The sequence below is a fragment of the Saccopteryx leptura genome, chromosome 3, assembly GCF_036850995.1.
Source record: "Saccopteryx leptura isolate mSacLep1 chromosome 3, mSacLep1_pri_phased_curated, whole genome shotgun sequence".
In the NCBI taxonomy this organism is placed as follows: Eukaryota; Metazoa; Chordata; class Mammalia; order Chiroptera; family Emballonuridae; genus Saccopteryx; species Saccopteryx leptura.
The window spans coordinates 280,390,229-280,409,416 of NC_089505.1; the positions used below are offsets into that span (position 1 = coordinate 280,390,229).

The 19,188-nt window shown below is 42.9% G+C and overlaps 1 protein-coding gene across 3 annotated transcripts in view; it reads right to left on the minus strand.

Annotated features, from left to right (window-relative positions):
- Positions 1-19,188, minus strand: part of CRIM1 (cysteine rich transmembrane BMP regulator 1) — a 194,904-nt gene that overhangs the window by 138,143 nt on the left and 37,573 nt on the right. For all 3 annotated transcript variants that reach the window (XM_066378522.1, XM_066378523.1, XM_066378521.1), the window contains exon 2: positions 16,032-16,205. In XM_066378522.1, coding sequence (XP_066234619.1) covers positions 16,032-16,205 — 174 coding nt within the window. The remainder of the gene's footprint in view (positions 1-16,031; positions 16,206-19,188) is intronic.

A 19,188-nucleotide genomic window follows, 5' to 3' on the forward strand; every position in this document is an offset into this window, starting at 1 on the left:
TGTATTCTAGATACCTTTAAAATGCCATTCTGTTAAATTAACAAGCAGTGGTCTTACCTAGCTTTCTAACTTTCAAGACTTGTACTCTTAACAGAAAATGGGAACAGATTTTAAAGAGGGGGGAAAATTCTTTATTTAATTTTCCATACTGGGTAAAAGAGGGGGGGGGGAAATCCCTAAGAAGTACATAATAAAATATGAGCTCATTTTACTGACGTGCAGCTTTTCTCTGTGTCTGGTAAAAATTGGATTTTATCTACTGACAAATATATGGATGTATTAAGAAAGAGAAGTATCAATTTTTTAACACTGTTCTTTTGTTATTGAAACAGGAAAAGAAAGCCTCCTGATAAGGAGGAAGCACTTTACCTGCTTTTTGGGAAATAAAACAAAACAAAACAAAACAAAAAATCCCAGTGACAGAAAAGAATAATGAAGTGTAGAAAAACTAGGAAGTTGTCAGCCAGAAACAAACAAACAAAAAATCCACAATTTAAAGGAACATTGCAGCCCCTTAAAAAGTCACACAAATATTAATTCATCACGTTAATTCCTTCCCTCTTCCAACTTTACAGGCATTACTTACAGCTGTTGCTTCCTCCTGATGCAAAGCACACTTAGTAACAGAGACTTCAAATCAAAAGCAGGAAGGCACCCAAATCAAAGAGTGTACCCCGAGCTCCAGAGGAATCAACAACCCATGTGAATCCATTCTTCTCATCATAAAGGCCATGCAGAGTTAAAAGGATCCTCTCATAGGATTCAAAATAAATTATTCCAATGCCCAGAACAGCATGCTTAGTGAAGGTCAATATGAACCAGGGAATGAGTCACATTTTATTTCCACTGGAACAGTTCTTTAAAAATAACCCAAATATTGAGTTTTAGTGCTCTTTGGTACCTTTCTTGAGAAAATTATACATTCACAAAGAAGACAGAGGGACCAGTTCTAGAAGTATTCATAATACGTCTATAAACTGTAAAACAGCTTTGAAACTGATGAAAACAAATTCGGTCTCATTTACTTCTATCAGTATCTTCCAGAATGCCTATTACCACGGCTACCCATTAGACTGTGACTGGCTATCCACTCTGACCTTATTACGATGGCCTGTGTCATCCTAGACTTCCTAGGGCGAAGTCCTTTCCACACCATCGGGGATGCCCTTGTGCAGCCTGGCCACCCCCAGATCCATGCTCCCCATGGGTGCACGACAGAGTCAGGAAGGGGCAGGATTAACTTTAGGGACCCCTGCTCCACCCTGAAGAGCTCTCTTACTATGGGCTGGATTCTTTTTATAGGCATTTCACAATGAGAAAGGATTAAATGCCAGTGATGGCTGAAGTAACAACATTCTAATTCAGGGGTAATCAACCTTTTTATACCTACCGCCTGCTTTTGTATCTGTTAGTAGTAAAATTTTCTAACCGCCCACCGGTTCCACAATAATGGTGATTTATAAAGTAGGGAAGTAACTTTACTTTATAAAATTTATAAAGCAGAGATACAGCAAGTTAAAGCAGTTAGTAATAATTACTTACCAAGTACTTTATGTCTGATTTTCGCTAAGTTTGGCAGAATAAATCTTTATAAAACAACTTACTATAATTAAATCTATCTTTTTATTTATACTTTGGTTGCTCCACTACCACCCACCATGAAAGCTGGAACACCCACTAGTGGGCGGTAGGGACCAGGTTGACTTCCACTGTATCTAATAAATAAGACTTTTTTTTTTTTTAATAGGTGTTGATGATTCAGAGAGAAAGAGGATTCTGGGCTTTTAGGGTAGAAAGAAAACAAGAGAGAGAGAGAGAAAATGGGGTGGTCAGAGAGGAAAAAGACAAATTTGGCAATCTTCACCAGTTTAACCTAAAGTTAGCTCTATTAACCTTCACTAAGTAGAAGAAATTATAGCTGTCTAGAGGTATATCTTTATGTGTGATTGTATGCCCTGTCTCCTATTAGTAAAGATTTCCTTGCTTTTTAAAAAAATTAAAACTTTTTTATTCAAAAAGTGTATTCCCCTCCTTGAAGGATCTCAATCAAGGTACTAGTAAATATAAAATACTGGCAAAGAGAAATGGAAAAAAACAGCTGCCTGACCTGCGGTAGCGCAGTGAATAAAGCATCAACCTGGGAATGCTGAGGTCATCAGTTCGAAACCCCAACTTGCCTGATGAAGGCACATATGGGAGTTGATGCTTCCTGCTCCTCCCCCCTTCTCTCTCTCTCTCTCTCCTCTCTCTAAAAATGAATAAATAAAACCTGAAAGAATATTAAAGAAAAATAAAAAAGGAGAAAACAAGTACCTGCCAGAGAATCCTTACACCTATACCAATAAATTCATAAAACATTTGAAATAATCACTTTCTGATGGAATGAAAATTTCTGCTAAAGTGATTATGCTCCCAAACTATTTCTTGAACTTTACTTTTACCAGACTTCTTTTTTTCTAAAGAAGCAGAACAAATATAAACTACCAAGCTTGTCCCAAGTCGTCTAAAATCCCAGATTATAGTTTTGGAATACTAATTACACTAATTAATGAGGTTTTAATGGCATGAGCTTGGGCATGACAAGCTGGTGGTCCCCACCCTCTGGACGGCTGATGGAGAAGGCTGACCAAGGACAGAAGGACACGGAAGGCACAGCCCCACCCCACTCAGGAAGAGGGCCTTGCTATGGGGAATGGTCACCACTCAGCCCCCTCTGCAGTGGCGGAGGGCCTCCTGGGCGGGGCTTCCAAACTCTGTGCTTATGTCAGGAAGAGCCTTTGTGGGGCCAGGCTGAGCCAGACACAGCTGGGCAAAGCAGCAACTCAGCAGCTCTGTGTGAGAGAGCACCCGCCAAGCCCTGGGAATAACTGAGAGGTCGCCTACAGCCAAGTCAAAACCACAAACACGCAAGGGACTGCTCAGGGCTACCAAGAAGCTAAAACATTAACCTCCTAACGGCATCCCACAGACCAACATCCTTCAACCATCCCTGGAAGGTAGAACTAGAAGGCTGTAAGCAGGACCCCTAAGCAACACCATTTCTCTGGCTGAAGGTGTCAGGTTACTTTTTGTTCTTTTAACAATAACAGTAAGTATGTTTTTAAAATATATATATACTAAGGACATGGTATTTAATCTTAAAACAAACACATGCTTGTTGCAAAAACTGTTCCACTACACCTTCTGGAATTCCTATACTAACCTGGAAGTCGTTCTAGGAAGAGGGCAGCAGATGTTTGGGTTACACACAGTGAGGACAGAAGAGATGGCCTGAATGCACAGATCGAGTTAAAGCAAAGAAAAGGGGAAAATCAATAAATGATCCAGAACATTATTGGCTGTTTCCACATAACTGTATAAAAAGTGTCATTCTAAGGGTCAGATAGAAAATTTTTTTTTTACACCATTTATTGCAACCCCACTGTGGCTAAATAAAATGCTCCTACACACACACACACACACACACACACACACACAAACACACACACACACACACCCTCTTAGCACTAGGATATCAACTATGTAATTGTGACTTTTTTGCTGGGCACAAGAAATCACAACAACTGGAAGGTCACTGTATGACTTCCAATAGTTAAAAAGCAGGCATAATTATTCTAGCAACTGCTCCTTTCCAACTGGTCTTATGCCAAGTTCCTTGAGTTTCCTGTTTTGATTTCCCAGATAGTGGATACTAGTTTCCGCCTTTTGGGCGATAGACCTTGTTTTCCTTCATACCAGTTATCAAGACAACAAAACAACAATTTGCACCTATAATATAAAACTCTAAAATACTGATTGGACTGTCAACCAGAATAAAAAGTCTATGGCTATGAAAATAAATACCTTTATCTACACTTTCCCCATGATATTGCTAGAATTCAAAATCAAACACATATATTTAGATTTCCAAGTTACTTGATGTTCCAAAAAAGGAAAGACAGATCATCTCATCAATTTGTGACTGTTTTTATAGAGAGAGGGTGAGAGCAATATGAATTTCAAGCTGCAGAAGAGCACTGCTGCTTTCCTTAAACAAGTACCTGTAATGGCTCTGGGACAGTTAAGGCAAAGTCACAAAGTCAGCCGGGACGTGATGGCCCTGAGGTCCTTACCCATCTGGAAGGGAAGGCTGAATGTTTATGGTCAAGGGAAGGGTTAGTGTTTCCCAACTTGACAAGCAATGTTAACTGAATTCCTTAAAAATAATATTTTAAAACAATACATAGGAGCTAAAGCAATACATTCACAAGCATAATACCAACTTCAGATGTAACTAGCCTGAGAAAAATAGAATCCATGATGAGTGAGTTTAATGAAGCACATGATTAACTTAAAAATTATGAATTGGTGCACATGGAGGTCCTGAAACAGACAAGGCATGGTCCTTGCAACAGTCTGAGCTCGGAATAAAGAGGAACCAGAGCCGGACAGATTACACTGGGGGGTGGGGTGGGGTAGTTACAGTCATATAGTCTACTATCAAGGATTGTATAACAGCAGTCTTGAAAAACCAAGTGCTTCCCAATGATGTCTTTTTTTTTTTTTTTGAACAGAGACAGAGAGGAACAGATAGGGACAGAGAGACAGACAGGAAGAGAGATGAGAAGCATCAATTCTTCGTTGTGGCATCTTAGTTGTTCACTGATTGATTATTCATTGATTGTTTCTCATATGTGCCTTGATGAGGGGTTACGGGGTGGGGCTACAGCCAACTGAGTGACCCCTTGCTCAAGCCAGTGACCTTTGGGCTCAAGCCAGTGACCATGTGGTCATGTCTATGATCCCACGTTTGAGCTGGTGAGCCCACGCTCAAGCTGGTGACCTCGAAGTTTTGAACTTGGGTGGGTCCTCCGCGTCCCAGTCTGATGCTCTATTCACTGCGCCACTGCCTGGTCAGGGCCCAAAGATGTTTTTACCCTAAACTTCATAAAGCTCATAAAGCCCACCCCATGTGTATCCTCCCTTCTACAGAATAATTATAGTACTGATTAACTGTAAAGACTTGATCAATTTAACTCTGCTGTATCACAATCTTATAGTCTGCAGGAGCCACATTTTGGGAGAACACATAATTTGACTTTCAGTGTATCGATTCTGTGACAGTAATTACACTGAATTATTTTAACTATAGTCAATACTGTACAAGGAAAGATTTGGGGATAATGACATTGAACATCATGTGGATCAATATAATTATAAAAATAATCCATAGACATAAGGTGTTAGACATATTTCTAAAATTTAGCAAAGATCCAGTAAGTAAACTTACATAAAGGTCATCTCTACTATCAACAGTCTCCCCAGCAAACAACCTTAGGATCTGATTTGTTCCTCGCCACATGACCCTGCACATGGACTGTGAAATGCCTCAACTGGGTTTTAATTTCTTTTCATATTTACATGGAAAAAAGTTTGAAAAATTGCAAAATAAAATCATGACTAGGTGTTAATGTTTGAAGTGGAGCAATTTATAACAAGTGCTTTGCCTTTAGAAACAAAAGTAGCAGAAATCAGTCAACAATTCCCCTCTCTGAGCAGTGAGACAGGTCCACATACCCCTGCTGTGACTCTACGACCCAGTCTGCTGAAAACCCAGCAGTAGGGGCTGCTCCCAGGGGTCTCACTGGTGAGGCAGGGTCCTCAGTCGTAGTCCAGTCCTGGTAAATTAAAATCTTGGCGTGACCATGAAGCTTCTTCTCATTTAAGAAACGAGGAGACTCCCTCTCTGCACAGCACCGGGGCCTCCGCATGGGCCTCGAACCCCATGTGGGAATGTGGGGCAGGCACAGCTGGTGCCTCGGTCATCCCTGGACTGTCATGAGGAGATGGCAGCCGATTTCTTGGGTGACTTTTGTGACCATTCCTTGCCCCTTAACCCCCCACAAAAAACATGAAAAAGATAAAAAAAAAGTGGAAGAAAAAAGCTCTATGAATAATACCAAAATAGTACTGTATACCTTTCTAAATATTGTTCGTCAGTGGGCAAACATTTCAGAGACGCCAAGGGTTCGTGCACCTGGTCCGGGCACTCAGAGCACAGGCTGTTCTGCAGCTACCCACCCAGCCGAGGAGAACCGCACGGACAAAATGCAGCGCTTCCACTTCACTTGTGGGAAAGAAGTAAGTGCAATGTAAAAATCTAAAGATGGAAGAACAAGCTCACAGACTATTAACCACATTTCCTTAGGTAGGACTGAAACAGTAAATTTAGAGTACAGAATAATTCATAATAATTAAGGCTGTTACTTAGGTTGTTAAAAAACCGAAAGAAGAAAGTCTATAAAACAGAAGCCCATTTGTTTCCATGTCAAAGTTAGTTTAGCTTCAGAGACTACTGCCGTGCCACGAAAAATCAAACCGCCCTTTGCTTTAAGCAGCAGGAAAACATGGAGATAAAGATTTGTATAAACAAATCTTTCTCATCTTTCTAATCTTTCATTTCAGCCTGAGTGTATATATGTTATGCAGTGTAAGTTTCCAGAATGCTTAAAAATGTCATTTAAGACATTTACAAAAAGTTGAAAGCAAGTTCCCATAGTGTATGTACCATGTGTTTCCGCTTCTGTACCTGTACCTTGAAGGCTGTTTAGAGAATGGTTCCTCTGTGAAAGGCAAAACAAAGTCAAACTAGTGGAAGCTGAGGTGTGGTGTCACACATGTGCTCAATACATATTTTTCCAGTGAATAAATTCATGAGCAACAAATGCTGCTCTAAAACGGAGCAGCCTCAGAAGGTACCCATAGACCATGCTGAGGTCGGCATCCTTCTGGACCTAGTCTATGACTATGCTATTTCTTCACCTTCCTATCCACTCATTTAATCATCTTCGAGCTCCTACTCTGAATGGCTCCTATCTCAGGTATGGGCCTGACCAGCTCTCAGATACTCAAACCTTTTTAAAACAAAGGAGTACAATCAATCAATAATTAATCAAAAGGATATTTCCGTTTTATACATCCCAGTATCACGGAGCTAATGACTGTGTCTGAGGCTTTCAGCGAGCTGCCAACGAGAGTCGTCGCTCCCTTCCATGATGCCCACAGCGCACTCAATGCTTCCAGCCACCGTCCCTGCACAGAGGTCCTTCCGTTTCGCCTCTGGTGTCTTTACACTGCCAGTCACGTTTTCCTCCATTATGTCTACTACTGTCACATGGACAGCACCACATTCTCCCTGGGAGGATGACTCACAAATCCTTATCTCAAGCCCAGATTTCTCTCTGAGTTCCAGGATCCTTAACTCTCTCATCTTCCCCTTGACTCTCCATAGATACCTCAAACATAACAGAATACACTCAACAGCCACCTCATTCTACATCCCATAAAGCTGCTCTCCTGGTATTCTACATTCCAGTAGATGACGCCACTAGATATGCTGATAATCACCCTCCCCCCAAGCATCTATCTTGACAATGACATCTTCTCCCCAAATCTGGGAGTCTTCCCCTTTCTCATCCTCCAAAATCAATCAGCCACTAAAGCCCGCTGACTTAACCACCTTAATGACTTCCTATCTGAACCCCCATCTGTCCATCTCCTTGCCTATCTGGTAGGCTGCCCAACACATTTCTTAGAGTTCAACTCAGTTCCCAGCTCCTCCCCAAAGCTTTCTTTGGTTTTCCATTTTATGAATGTACACAGCTCTTATTTGCACACTCAGTGACACTGATGTAAGGCAGCACACACCAATCTTTAATTAGTTATCATTTCTCTAAAATATTGTGTAAAGAAAAAAATGGAATGCAGCCCCAAATTATAATCAGCATTACCTCTAAGGGCTTTTAGCTAAAACAAAGGAGGAATTTGTTAAGTCCCGCATATCTTCCTCTTGCAAAATGTTCACTGTGCAGCTCCCAACAGGGATAGGTTCCGCATCATCTACACTATTCCTGTGACTCAAGTGCTGTGTGATGCAGCAAAGGCTAAAAGGTTTATTTAGGAACACATTTCATGGGTCTCAGGCAGATGCCTTCAGCTGGTCTCTGTCTGGTGATAAATCAGTGTGAATCAGGTTATTTTGCTTTACAATCTCCCAACCTCCTTGTGGACAGGTCTCAGTGTACTTACCATGCAGCTATGCACGGTGAATGCTTCTTAATGAGCTAATTACATTAAAAAAATCACAAGATGCCAAATTTAATTTGTCCAAAACAAAACTCTTAATCTTCCCTAAGTATGCTCCTCACCCTAGTACAGTAAAGGGCACTATAATTTGGTTAAACCCCAAATCTAAGAGAACGCCTTGGTTCTTCTTTTCCTTACCCCCCCCCCCCCCCGGCCCCGTATATCCATCAAAAAGTCCTGTTCATTCTAGTTCCAAATCATATTTCAAATTGAGCCACCTCTCCACCTCCAGTTCTCTGGTTCATATCTCTTGAGTTACTGAAAGAACCCCTACCTGAGGACTCGATTCCCATTTTGCACCTTGCTAGACTCCACCAGTCTCTTCTCTACCATATTCATTTTTTAGAACACAAATCATGTCACGCACTGTTCACAATTCTTTAAATAGCTTTCCAATGCCCTCATCACAAAACGCACATATCTCAGCAGTCTTCAAGGCACCATGTGATTGGGCCCTGACCCCTCTCTCCTGCCCTCATTACATTCCAGTCACACTGACCTTGCTTTCTCTTGCTGTTCCTTCAACACAGCAAGCCTGTCCTCACCTTACAGCTTTCACACTTGCAGCTCCCTCTGCACGGAATGCTCGCCCCTCTGATCAGAAGTTTGACTCCTTCTTCCACTCAGATGTCCTCCCTTCCTGATGCCGTATCTAAAGCAATTTCCCCAGCAATCCCAGGAGTTCTATCATCCTGATCATTGTTTTCCATAGCTCTGACCAGACTGGATTTCCTTGTTCGTTTCTGTGTTTATTGTCATCCTTCCCCTTCTGAACATGAGCTCCATGAGAGCTGCGTCCTCAGCAACTAGAACTGCGTCTAGTACATATTTGGCACTCGGTAAATACAAGGGGGAGCAAAAGGAGGTTGTGAGTATGTGAAACACAGAGCTTATCCTTGTTTTATTATCCTTGTATTATTATTTATTAATGACTGTTATTTTCCATATGAACAACTGTCAACCTACTTTTGTCCCACCCTGTATCCACTGAATGGATGAACAGATGAATGGTGTTCCAGGGTGCTTACATTGTTCCCTGAACTTGGCATGGTTTCCTATTTCTAATTACTTCTTGAGTTTATTAAGTCCACTCCGAATTACAGTAATATTTTAGAAAATAAAAGCAAGTTATCCCTAGTTGGTGTCATACACAAATTCAAAAGTCCAACTTATTCAATATATCATGCAAGTCTTTGGGATCAACTACAACTACAATGACTAAGCCTAGATAGAGGAGCCCCTCCAGAAAACTCTTGTGGTAACCACAGACTGTTTTGGTTAGTCTGGTCCCCTGTTCTGATGGGCATCAATTTAACTTTGGTGGAGCTCTGTACAACAAAAACCAAATCAATGATGAGTAGGTAGAGTGGCATAAAATTAGAAGCTTTGTTAAGGTCAAGGTGGGATCACTTACAGCTCAATCCCTTAATCAGTCTTTTTCTTTTTCCATGGAGACAGATGGTTCTGACAAGCCAGTCTGTACAAAATCACGGCTGGCTGTTACCCAGTATCCTACACCCTCTAAATTTGTGACAAACTGATTTTATGGTGATATGTTCATAGATTTTGGGAAAGAATCATTTGGTAAAATCCAAAACCAAGGACGCGAACCGGTGCTTCGCCTGTGCTGACAGTCAGCTCCCACCGGTCTGGGAGCCCACAGGCCAAACTCTCCCCTAAGCTGAGCTGTTGGGACTCGGCGACACGAGCTCCCCGCCGAGGACGAGGGTTTGTGTCCGAGTCAGGGCCGGCCCGGAGGGCGCGGGCAGTAGATCGCACACTAGGCCTCCTTGTCTTGGAGACGCTGGGGAACAGTGAAGATGATGAGGGTGGTCCCTGGGCACCGAGGCCCCGCAGTAAGTGGCTGTGGAGGGAGGGCCGGTGCTGCAGGGCCGAAAAGGCCGCCCTGGGCACCCAGCCCACGTGGACGGGCGCGCTCTGCATCACCTCGGCGATGAGGCCGCCGCGACCATCCTGCAGCAGCTGACTGATGGGGTGACCTGCGTGCCCGTGTCCGCAGGTACCTCTCCCGGGACAGCGGCGGCTCCGAAGGGCCTGCCGACTGGGTGGGCCAGCGGCCAGCAGCCGGGGGCCCGTGGGAGTCCCAGCCTCCGCCACCGCCCCCGGCTCAGAGCGCCGGAGGAGGGGAGGGGCCCGCGGCGCTAAGGGCAGCTCCCAGGTCTCTGGCTGGTCTGCTCACCCTCCACTCCGAGGCGTCAGAAGAGCTCCCGGTGCCCCTGATGAGGATCAGCATCCGCCGCAAAGGAGGCGGCCTGCTCACACCCCTCAGCCCCCGGGACGCAGCCAGCCGGACAGCCATGCAGCACAGTGGGGGAGGCGCCCCGCGCGTGCCGGGCTCGTTCCGGCAGTTCCCCCACGGCCCGCGCGGGGCGCGCACAGGCGGCCGTTGGAGAGCTGGATGTGGCCGGGGAGACGGCCAGCAGCCCAGCGACTTGCAGGCAGCTCCGCGGCAGGGGGCCTGCCCAAGGCCGCTCCTAGAAGGAAAGTGGCCCAGGAGAAGAGATTCTCAAGGGGCCCCGCAAGACTTGCCCCCCGGAGTACCTTTCCTTCCTGGGCGCAGAGAGGCTCGAAGGCTCCCACGGAACCAGGCACCTTCCCCTCAATCTCCTGCGTTCCGCTGCCACTGCTCGGGAAGGACAGGAGGAACCCCTGCCTCCCTCTGGGCACCAAACAGTCCAAGCACACCGGCGCTGGGCAGAAGTCTCTGGCCAGGAGGAAGAGGGGGTCGGGGCCAGCGGTGGGAGAAGATAAGGACCCGAAGAGAGACACAGCCCCAAAGAGCCAATCTCCGACACACAGGCCGGGGCCCTCCTGTCCTTTCGGGCGTGACATTGGCGACATCAACAACAGAGCTGCCCAGCTTCCCGGCCACTCACAGCCCTTGGCCATGAGCCAGGAAGAGGTCCTGCCCAGAGGGCCCGCACCCGACAGTGACCAGGAGCCACTTGAAAAGAAGACCCCAGGACGGGAAAGTCGGCAAAAACCACCTGGAGCAGAGGGTTGTCCTCGGTGCCCCAAGCTACTGAGACAAGTCCACGACCTTAGACACCAAATTGCGGTCTTGCAGTCCCTGGTTGAGGAGTTCCAGAAACTTGACCAGGAGTGATACCCACACCATGTGTGCCCCTTCAGCCCAGCATCTTCGTACAGGGGGCGCAGCTGTTACCCTAGGAGCTGGAAGCTGTGGCCAGGCCGGTTTCCTCCTGTTCCCTCTCAGTGGGGGCTTCCTCTTCCCCCTGGGTTGCCCCTCCCCACCCCAGGTCCCTGCCTTTTGAAATTAAAGTTCCTCAGGGGGTTGGGGGGGGATGGGGGAGATCCAAAACCAAAACCAACTTCTTCCTCCCTTTTAAATAAATATAAGGAATACACAGAAACTTTTTTAATACCCAGAAATTGCCATTATTCTCCATATAGCTATAAATATAAGACTAACTAAATGGCGTTAAAATTCACATTCAGAACTCATACCCACAACATAGAAATGGGCACCCATGTTTGCATACTCTGGGCAAGAACATTATTTCTTCTTTCCTATCCCCAACCATACACATTAACACTACAAACTGTCCCCAAAATAGTCCTCAGCCCCAGCCGGTTAGCTCAGCAGTAAGAGCATCATCCCAAAACACCAAGGTTCTGGGTTTGATCCCCAGTCAGGGTACATACAGGAAGCAGCCAACAAATGTGCAACTAAGTGGAACAACAAATGAATGCTTCTCTCCCCCCCCCCCCCTCTCTCCCTCCTTCCCTCTTCCTCTCTCATCTCCTCTGCCTAAAATCAATTTTTAAAAAAGTCCTCAAAAGAACACTTTAACTGGAACTACTCACCTTCCCACAAAAGACCATGAGAATCAGGCCTAAACTGCCAGGTATCCATCATCACGGGACTCACCCTCATTTGTCTCTGCAAAATCACCCATATGCTCTCTTGCTCCCAAATCCTCACGGTCACTGCCACTAAATCTCCTTTGCTGTCCTTCTCCTCTCCAAACGTTCCCTTCACCTTCATGCTCTCCTTGAAACCTCAGTACTTGCTGACTGCTCTTTATGGAGACTGTTTCATCCCCCACATTCCATAAACCCTGGGAATGGGGTAGGTGTCTTCTTTTGTTCTCCTTGTCTCTTTCAGATCACTTTTCCTACTTCCCTTTAAAAAAATACAACCCCGTTCATGTGAAACAAATGCAGTCCAATTACATACCAACTGAGTGGCACTGTTGCGTTTATCTACAGAACTTCTGGCTCAGGGTTTCTCCCCATTCACTGCTTCTGTCTCCTGCCCAGCAGGCTGCATGGTCAGTCACCAGAGGTGCTCTCTGGCATAACTCTCAACCTCCGTGCCCTTCTCTTTCTATCGGACTCCTCAGGAAAAATCTGAACCCCAGTAAAATCTAGCTCTTCACCTACAATCTGCTCCAGCGCTGGAGAAAAAGCCCCATGACTGCTGGCTAGTCTCTCTTCAAATTCATAACCGTTAACCTGAATGAAGTAAGCTGGGCACACTGGAAGGCGACCCGGATACATCTCCCTGGTCCTGTCTCTGAGATGTCTGCTTTACATCTCCTCTCCCTCCTCCATTTGCCACACCTCTTCTTCCACCTCCATGTCCGCTGACCTTGTTTAAACATCTCCGGGACACACGAATAATTCTGCTCCTCTCTCTCCTCAAAGATTCTCCTCTGCTTCCACAATCATCATCGCCTTTCTCACCTTACTGGTCTCCTTCTAGATCATTCTTGTCATTCAGACAGGCTGTAGTATCTCCTGTAGTTTTAAAGTCCCTCTTGACCCTATAGCCACCTCATTTTTCAGTTCCACTCTCACAAACACAACAGTTTTCCATTTCTGTTACCTGCACTACAATCCTCTTCCGATTGCAGGTGAGGAACCCTAGTCGTCTTTGTGATTATCTGTTAGACGGTACTGTAGGTTCTTCTGTTAAATGATGCACGTCCACCTCCTCCCTGCCGCCCCTAGTCCGGTCTCTAGTGGCACCACATCGACACACCCGAGGCAGCTCTTAACTGCAGCCTCTCACTTGCTAACCCACTCCGCACCCCCCCACCCCAAGTCTGTCTAACATTGACTTTCTCATGTTCTGCTTCTCTCTGCGCAGAGCCTGCAATGATTTCTGATAGGCCCTATTACCAGGCACACACTCCCTGCAGGATGCTGAAAACATTTCACAGTCTGGTCTCATCCACCTCCCATCTTTAGTCCCTGTTAACTACCAACATAAAACCTTGTGGTTTTAGACTAGTTTCCCAGGTGTCTCGCATGGACATCACACAAATCTCACTTGTACATTTTATTCTGTTCTCCACATCGCTCCCCTTCCTAGAATCCATCACCAGCCAAATTCTAAACTGTTGAGATTCCATCCCCTCTGTGATACCTTATTGTATAACTCCAGGTCACATTTCTTGGCCCTAAATTCCTATAGCATTTGAAGTCTTCATTGCTATTAATGACTTAAATTATGTACAGTACTATATTTCACTAATTCTTTCATATGCAATATATACTTGAATATAGGTAGAGCTTTTACTTCAAAAATATTTTTCAGAAAAGGGAAATCTCCTAATACTGACTTCCTACAAGACCTCAAATATTTCAGGGTGCTTTATTTTGAAAAACAAAGTACAGTTTGTAGAAGATACATTAACCTTAAATGACCTAAACCAATCCTATTTCTGGATTATACAGAGGCCACCTGACAGAATCTGTTAACCAGAAAAAAAAAAAAGTACAGAAATTTAATCAGCTACAGTAATTATTCCTGAGAGAACAATCTCAAAATTGGAAGTGCTTTATCTTATAAACAGCCTTTTAAGCCTTTTAGAATCACTGTAAAAAATCAATGCACTTTATCTCTACATTGTAAAGATCATAAATATACACCTAACTAATTAAAAATGTAACAGTCCTAGCTTTATGTGAAATGATACTATGTTTTAGAACAAAACTTGGGAGAACGGGGATTCCAAATCTGTTGTATCTCAACAGCTTAGAGTAGTGGAAGTCAACCTGGTCCCTACTGCCCACTAGTGGGTGTTTCAGCTTTCATGGTGGGTGGTAGCGGAGCAACCAAAGTATAAATAAAAAGATAGATTTAACTATAGTGAGTTGTTTTATAAAGACTTATTCTGCCAAACTTAGCGAAAATCAGACATAAAGTACTTGGTAAGTAATTATTATTATATGCTTTAACTTGCTGTAACTCTGCTTTATAAATTTTATAAAGTAAAGTTACTTCCCTACTTTATAAATCACCATTACTGTGGAACCGGTGGGCGGTTAGAAAATTTTACCTCTAACAGAGATACAAAAGTGGGCGGTAGGTATAAAAAGGTTGACTACCCCTGGCTTAGAGGGTAGCGGAGAGGGTGTGCTCAGCAAAGATAATGGGAGTGAAGCATTTGAAACATCTGAATAACAAACTTTCATGAAATGTATAAATGGCAAAAAGCAATCAGCTAAATTGTTGTCCCGTTTTATATGGAGTGGTTTTAAATATGTCTGAGTTACTAAATTAATTATTTAAATAGACATTTGACTACTGTATCTACATCCCTGAAAGTTATTGTCCTGAAGTTGGCAAAATATTTTAGGGGGCAGGAAATAGGGGTGGGAACAGGGATGAGCAAAAAGCCAGGAGACAGTAAAAATGAATTAGTTGACTGGATCATCAAATGTCATGATGTGATTGAAAAAAGACTTTACATGGTTAGTCCTAGGCTTGTTGGTGACCCACTGGGTGGAGCTCAGTTGTCCCATTTTCAAATTCAAGAACTAGACAAAATGTTATCTAACACTCTCTCCGGTTCTAAAAATTTATGTCTACTGTTTTCTGCTATGCTCTCTTTTAATGAATCAGCAAATACAGAGAGATGCTATTTTAGAGGCTATTATGAACTTATTCTTTATTACCATTTAACATAGCTTAGAAACTTGATGCAATTCAAAAACTTCAGCCCTGCTCTACTGCCCTTAAGAGTTTGATTTTGGACTTTGAAAATCCTTGGTATTCCAAACTATATTATAAATCTTTCCATCTCAGAATGGCATCATTTTAGAGATAAAAGGTATATTTAAAAGTGTCTTGTTCAGTCCTCTTTTTTCCCAAGAGGAACCTGGAGCTGAGAGAAGGAGATCGGGGACAGGACGGAGACCCAAGCCCAAACATTGTCCTTTGCTGATTCTGGTGGTGAGCCCAGACACCAAGCTCTGGGTATGCCACTTGTGGATACTGTCGTTATGACTCCTGTTTTCAAGTCCTCAATCTTTTTTTTTTCTAGGTTTATATATGAATGTACAAAAGTTAGGAGCCATATTAGTATAATTTTGTTATTTTACTGTGACTCCTGGCTTCATTCTGGAGGTGAAGCGCCCACTAGTCCATCCGCACCCATGTAACTTTGCCCCCTGGCAAAGCCAACCTAAGCCTTCAGTCACCACCGCACAATTTTCCCACCTTGTCTAAAGGGATGCACTTTCTTACCAGATGAGCTGCATTTCTAATTAGCACTCTCCTCATGGAGCATCCTCCTATGGTAAATCAAGTGGAATGGACCTGGTGACAAGAGATGCTGACCTCAAGCACACCACTTGTGACAGCCCCATTATGCAGAGGTGACCGAGGCAAGCTGGCACCAAGTACCCGCTCATGCCACCACATCATTACCGTCCCACGGCTTCCGGGAAACACACACACATGCGCGCACCCCCCCCCCCCCCCCATCAGCACCTGGGCAACTTCAAGCATCTTGTTTAGGGTTACAAGAGCTGCCAATCTCTGTAAGTTTGTTTTGCCTTGTCAAGCTCAAAGACTATCACTGCTCAGGTTCCACAATGCTAAGCTTAAACTTGTGAAAATTAGTACTTACCTTCAATCCTCTTCAGAGCGGACAGGCACATATCCTTCCTTGGAAACTCAAAGGGATTGTTGCAGGTCCGGATGGTGACACATTCACATTTCCCATTGATGATATTGCAGCCAGAGACAAGGTTTTCATTACATGGTTCAAAACCAAGCAGTTGGTCATCATCCCAGTTCTCATCTGTAAAACAATTAAGAACCACATAATGTTTGCTTGTTAGCTTCATTCAAAGAAAGGCCTTGTTGGAAAGCAAAATGTGCAAGGGTGTCAAGATTAACATCCAAATTTTGACACCTCAATTTATGAAAGACAGTTTGGCTGCAATGTTACAAATGAATGAAACCCAACCTCCTAATGACTGAGGAGATTAAAATAGCCAAACATGCAAATGCTTGTTATCAAAAACCACTACTTCTCTTATGTATTATTATAGCAACAACTGAGATGCCTTTAAATGTTTTAATTTTAGGCTGCAGGATTTGGGTTTGTCTTAAACCCCTGTCGTCACTGGCCAATAAACTACTCAAAAATTAAAAAAAAATGTTTTAATTTTAAACACAAATTCCCATGTTCAGTCAAATTACAGGGGTCACGTGAGTCAACCTATAAAATTATTCCCAAAAAGACTGCATCTTTTTACTCCATCCAGAAGAGAGCAATTTTGGGTTTAGAATGGCTCTTAAACTTAATACATCCAGGGCCACTAATAAATGTAAAAAAAAAAAAACAGACGCCAGCAAGAGCTGAGAATGGGAATACAATGATACTCCAGTCATTTCAGTAAATATGTTCACCTCCATCACTAATCACAACCAAAGCCAGAAAAGACAACAAAACTAAGGAATACAGCCTGGCAAGAGGCTAAGGGAGTCCAAATCTGAACCCAAGACCAGATCAGAGTCTTGACCACGGGATGGAGAAGACTGTAAGTAGACTATTACAACCAGCTTTCATGGGACCCAGCTCACACAAATGAAACAAAAATGACCCACCGTAGACAGACTCAATCCTTAATAACACTACTCAGAGTTGAAATACCTCCTGTAGGAATCCAGATTATTTCTCAATGAATCTCTGGGATGTTATGTGGGGTTTTTTCCCCCTCTTCATGTTATCTTTACTAGATAACTTATCACACCTTGATTGAGTACTGACTGTTAAATAACATGTTTCTGATACCATATCTGAAGAGAATTTTCAAAAGTGCTTGAATTTAAGATACCTTAAACCTGTTGCTCAAACAAAGGCAGGTAGCAAGCCATCTTAAGAATGTGGAGTCTCAAAGATGGTGTAAATGAACGGCTATGGTTTTTATAAGACTAACTTTTATTTCTGGTGACTTTGCTAACTTACTGCATAAGTTAGGCAAATGACTATTTTCCCCTCACTGAAGTAAGTAATTTTCTTGTCCAGGGGTCTTTGGAAGGATATCATTTACAATATAAAGAGCAGAAGATTGGTTCTTTGAAAAAAAGGAATAGGCCTGACCTGTGGTGGCGCAGTGGATAAAGTGTCGACCTGGAAATGCTGAGGTCGCCAGTTCGAAACCCTGGGCTTGCCTGGTCAAGGCACATATGGGAGTTTATGCTTCCAGCTCCTCCCCCCCTTCTCTCTCTCTGTCTCTCTCTTCTCCTCTCTCTCTCTCTCCTCTCTAAAATGAATAAATAAAATAAAATAAAATAATTTAAAAAAAAAAAAAAAACTTTAAAAAAAAAAAAAAAAAAAAAAAAAAAAAAAAAAAAAAAAAAAAAAAAGGAATAGAAAAACCTCCTGTGTTTTAATTTCAGGATATCAAGCTCACATAAGATCAAAGCCTTAGCTTTTAGTAAAATGGTTTTAGAAGTTTAAGCAAAATCACAATTTATTGATTTTAAAATTTGTTTTCATATGTATTTGGTCTTTAGAAATGACATATACATATACACATATATAACATATACACATATAATGACATATGTATATATCAATATATACACACACAGGGTACATTCCTATCACCATGACAACAATGAAATTACTAAATTACTGTGAATGGAAAATCAGAAAAGAATTATTGAAACAATTCAACATGAAATAGTAGGTGATAATTCAGTCTTCAGTTCTAATATATAACAAAACAGCACATGTGAATGATTTCTTATCTCTGCATTTAATTATTGACATGCTATTAGTACCACCAGTCTCATCCAGTTTCATGAAATTTGCCATGAACGAATTTTTGCGACCAATATTTAAATTTGTATGTGAAATATAGTTCAACCCTAGAAATTTAAAAACTTAAGAAATTCAAGTAACACTAGAACCACTGAAAAACTGTATTTTCCCCCATATTCTGAAAAAAAAATCTTTACTATTTTTATACATATGTGCCATTAACTTGTCACCCAACTGAGTGGATTCTGCTGTAGGCTTTTTCCCCACAATAAACATTCCTCCCTTCAGTGTAACTGAAACTCCCTTAGGATGTCACTCTCCTGAGCTACAGCATCCCCAACCCAGTCTCCTGGCCACTGTTCTCTGGTCCCTCCACTCCCCCCCTGCTCCCCACTCTGTCTGCCATCACAAAACAAACCTACTCAGTGGCTGTCTCCTGCCAACAAGAAAAGGTTCTAACTTCTTACTGAATGTAAGATTAAGAATAAAATATAAGGTTCTTCATGATACATCCTGTACCTATTTGCAAGACTGCTCTTTCACCAATCCCTCACACGTCCTCATGCTCCAAGTGCACAGAGACCCTCTACAAACCACTGATAACTGCTTCCTTGTCTTTGCTCAAGGACTATCACCTGTCTAGACACCCCCTCTTCTTCATCCTCTGGTAACGCCTATTCATCCTTCAAGACCCAGTTCTAACGACACCTCTGTTAAGAAGTCTTCTCTATCTACCCAGGAGCGATTCCATCCTCCATGCTCCCATAAATACCTGTACAGACCTCTTGTACCCTCTGGTGATGATTTTTCCATTGTCAAACTTCCCCACTAGACAGTCTCCTTACAAACAGAGCCAGATCTTATCCAATTCTGAACCCCCTTAACCCCAGGATTTTTAGTACACTGTTCAATATCTATCTATCTACCTATCTATCTATCTAGATTTTCATGTCACTGGTATGTTTAATGCTGTTGTCTATGCTTTTTTAATAGAAAATCTTTTGTTTAA